This window comes from Nicotiana attenuata, unplaced genomic scaffold (genome assembly GCF_001879085.1).
Source record: "Nicotiana attenuata strain UT unplaced genomic scaffold, NIATTr2, whole genome shotgun sequence".
Lineage (NCBI taxonomy): Eukaryota > Viridiplantae > Streptophyta > Magnoliopsida > Solanales > Solanaceae > Nicotiana > Nicotiana attenuata.
In genome coordinates this window covers 524,396-527,250 of record NW_017670625.1, presented here as the reverse complement: position 1 = coordinate 527,250, position 2,855 = coordinate 524,396, and the positions used below count along the sequence as shown (strand labels likewise).

The 2,855-nt window shown below is 32.1% G+C and overlaps 1 protein-coding gene across 1 annotated transcript; it reads right to left on the bottom strand.

The window, feature by feature from the left end:
• Nucleotides 1-379: 379 nt before the first annotated feature.
• On the bottom strand, nucleotides 380-1,777 carry LOC109241649. Its single transcript, XM_019408407.1, has 3 exons — nucleotides 1,205-1,777; nucleotides 801-1,103; nucleotides 380-688 (listed from the first exon to the last, which is right to left on the bottom strand). Exons 1-3 carry the CDS (start codon nucleotides 1,775-1,777, stop codon nucleotides 380-382), a joined length of 1,185 nt encoding a protein of 394 aa, XP_019263952.1.
• Between the last annotated feature and the right edge of the window lie 1,078 nt (nucleotides 1,778-2,855).

The window sequence follows — 2,855 nt, the reverse complement described above, 5'->3', positions numbered from 1 at the left end:
TAATTTATATTTTAATTTAAATAATTACTTAAGATAGTTTTTTTTATTTGTTTGTCAAGAGTATTTGTTTTTCAATAGTATGTTAATGACGTTTTTCAAAAAATAATTTATATTTTAATTTAATTTTAATTTACCCGTTTCCTTATTTTTTTCAATGACGTGAATATTAGGTATAAATGTCTACATAACAAATTCAAATTATAAATGACTTTCATGAGATTATGAGTGTCGCCAGTTATGTTACATATGTTTGTCAAGAGTATTTGTTTTTCAATAGCCTGTTAAAGTCAACCTGCAATTAGTACAAAATAATATTTCTCAATTGAAATGTAAAATAATAAATATTAGTGTTTTAAAAGATTCATATAAACTACAAGTATCAAGCTTCACAAATTTCATTAGCAATCAAATCGCGAAGACCCATCCAAACAAGATCACTTTGCTCTTCCACATTTTTCGCATTTATATTGTTATTAGCTCTCAAAGATGTACCAACATCAGGATCAACAGATGGAACATATCTCTCATTCTCAGCTGCTCGGAATGCATCATCCATATTGCATTTCTTTCTAATATAGTTATGAATGGCCATGGTAGCAAGTACGATGTCTCTTTGAGTGTCAATGTGATAGAAAGGCATGTCTCGCAAAAATAGACCATCTTGCTTTCCAAACCCCAAATGTGCGCTCTACAATATTTCTACAAGAAGAATGCAAATAGTTAAATTTTTCAATTCGCCCTCTTGGTTCTCGCAATTGTCTTGTTGCACCGCGGCGGAATTGTGCTAGGTGATATCTCACATTATCTCCTTTGTATGGAGCCATATATCCCTTCATGTGAGGATATCCTGCATCAACTAGATAATACTTGTTTCCAATTGGATGTGGAAAGTTTAGTTCTGGTCTACGAAGGGCCTCACCAAATATACGACTATCGTGAGCTGCTCCTTCCCACCCAGCCCATGCAAATGTAAAACACATATTAAAATCTACGACAACAAGAATATTTTGAGTCGGATAACCTTTACGTCCAATATATGGTATCTCTTGACCTTGCGGTAATCTTGCTTTAACATGTGTTCCATCAAGTGCTCCAATACAATCCTACATACATTTACAAGTATAAATTTAACTTAAGTTAGTAATACATATAAAAGTTAAGTTATAAATTTAATAAAAAATAATTATGTAAAAATATTTCTTACTCTAAAGAAAGGGAGATATCGACCATTACATGGCTTGTGAGCTCCTGTACCATCATTATAATTTTGATGTGGTCTAATTATATCTCTTGCAAGCTCACAAATCGCCTTTAAAACACTATGAAAGTGTCTATGAATTGTTTCTCCCGAATGTTGAAAGATTTCCTGTATCAATCGATTTCCAGCTCCATGTGCACAAGTCATCAAGAACATGCCTAACATCTCGTGTATAGACATTCCACGTGTGGGTTTAAGCCCATACTTTTCAGTTAAGTCATTCGATAGATCAACAAACACCGACTTCCTCAATCGAAAATTTTCATAACAATGAGTCTCGTTTCCTCTTAATATCTCTTGAATAAATGCATTTCCGGAGCGACTAGATGTACGACAAGGTTCCTTGCATAGGTATTTTTTGTAATACATCAATATCAATTTACCTGCTATTTGACATAAAGCAGTCCATTCCTTCTCATCTTGCTCCCTCTGTATTTCCTCCAGTTCTTCTTCATCTTCATCGTCTGACGAATAAATTGAATAAGGATTTATTATGTCACTAGAGTTTGAACTCTTCATTTAACTGAAAATAAAAACATAAGTAAAGAGGAGTTAAGAACTAAAAGCTTTACTAAATAAAAACATAAGTAAAGCTAACTAAATTCCCTCTGAATTTGTAAGTTAGCTTTACAAATTGATACGCTAACTAAAAGCTTTACTAAAAGCTTTACAAATTCATAAGCTTTACAACTGAAGCTAGTTTTTAACATTTAACATAAATGTTACCTGAAGCTTAACAATAGTAAGCTTAACAAACAAAATTTTTAATTTAATAAAAGTTTAGTCATACAATCACAACATCTAAATACATAAAACTATAATAAAGTTTACACATAAATGGTATTGTTTCCACTTTATAACCATCCTATGCCAACACTCACATGAAGAAACTTAAGTACACAGTCACTGAACTACAACCTTGCACTACAACACTCATCATAAACTAAGCTGGAACTCTTACCGTTCTAATGATTCAAGGATAAATATTATTCAAATCATAAGCCACCAAACTTGATAAGAGTGGAAAAGGTACAGTATTGTTACAACTTTCTACTACATTAATACCTATAAGAAACAAACAGCTAAATAAAGATTAACGATTGCCTGGTGATATGTGCCCTTCAAAGCTCTGAATATGTCATGCTTGAGAACTATCAAAAGCACAGAGCATCTCTTAATTCTATTTCTGTATTGGGAAATAGATGTTAGTCATTTGCATATCCTTTTACTTATTTTTTAAATTTTTTGTGGACATACATCAAATTATGGCAAGCTGTATCAGGAACTATGTGTGGTTGGACTTGAGCTGAAGAACCACTCAAGTTTATTTTTCTACACTGTGACAATAGCTTTAGAAGCCAACGGCTAATAGCTGGGAACTTTTCTTGATAATTATAACCACCGAGATAAAATTAAAGTTTGTGTAAATGGAAACACATAAAAAGAGAAGTGCCAATTTAGAGTCATAAAGATGAGATTGTAAGTTTTGGCGAATAAAACACAACATGGAAACTGTGACTAAAGATTTTGTGGTAACTTGAAACTGAAAGATACTTCAATATTGTGAAGAACACAAGATATCAGAATCCAATTTAAA

What these genes read in the sequence shown, in the direction of transcription:
- LOC109241649 (XM_019408407.1), bottom strand. Translation starts at nt 1,777, where the DNA reads ATGAAGAGTTCAAACTCTAGTGACATAATAAATCCTTATTCAATTTAT. An exon ending in GATATCTCCCTTTCTTTAGA is followed by an intron (nt 1,104 to 1,204) that starts GTAAGAAATATT and finishes AAATGTATGTAG; the next exon opens with GATTGTATTGGAGCACTTGA. An exon ending in CTCCATACAAAGGAGATAAT is followed by an intron (nt 689 to 800) that starts GTGAGATATCAC and finishes GAAATATTGTAG; the next exon opens with AGCGCACATTTGGGGTTTGG.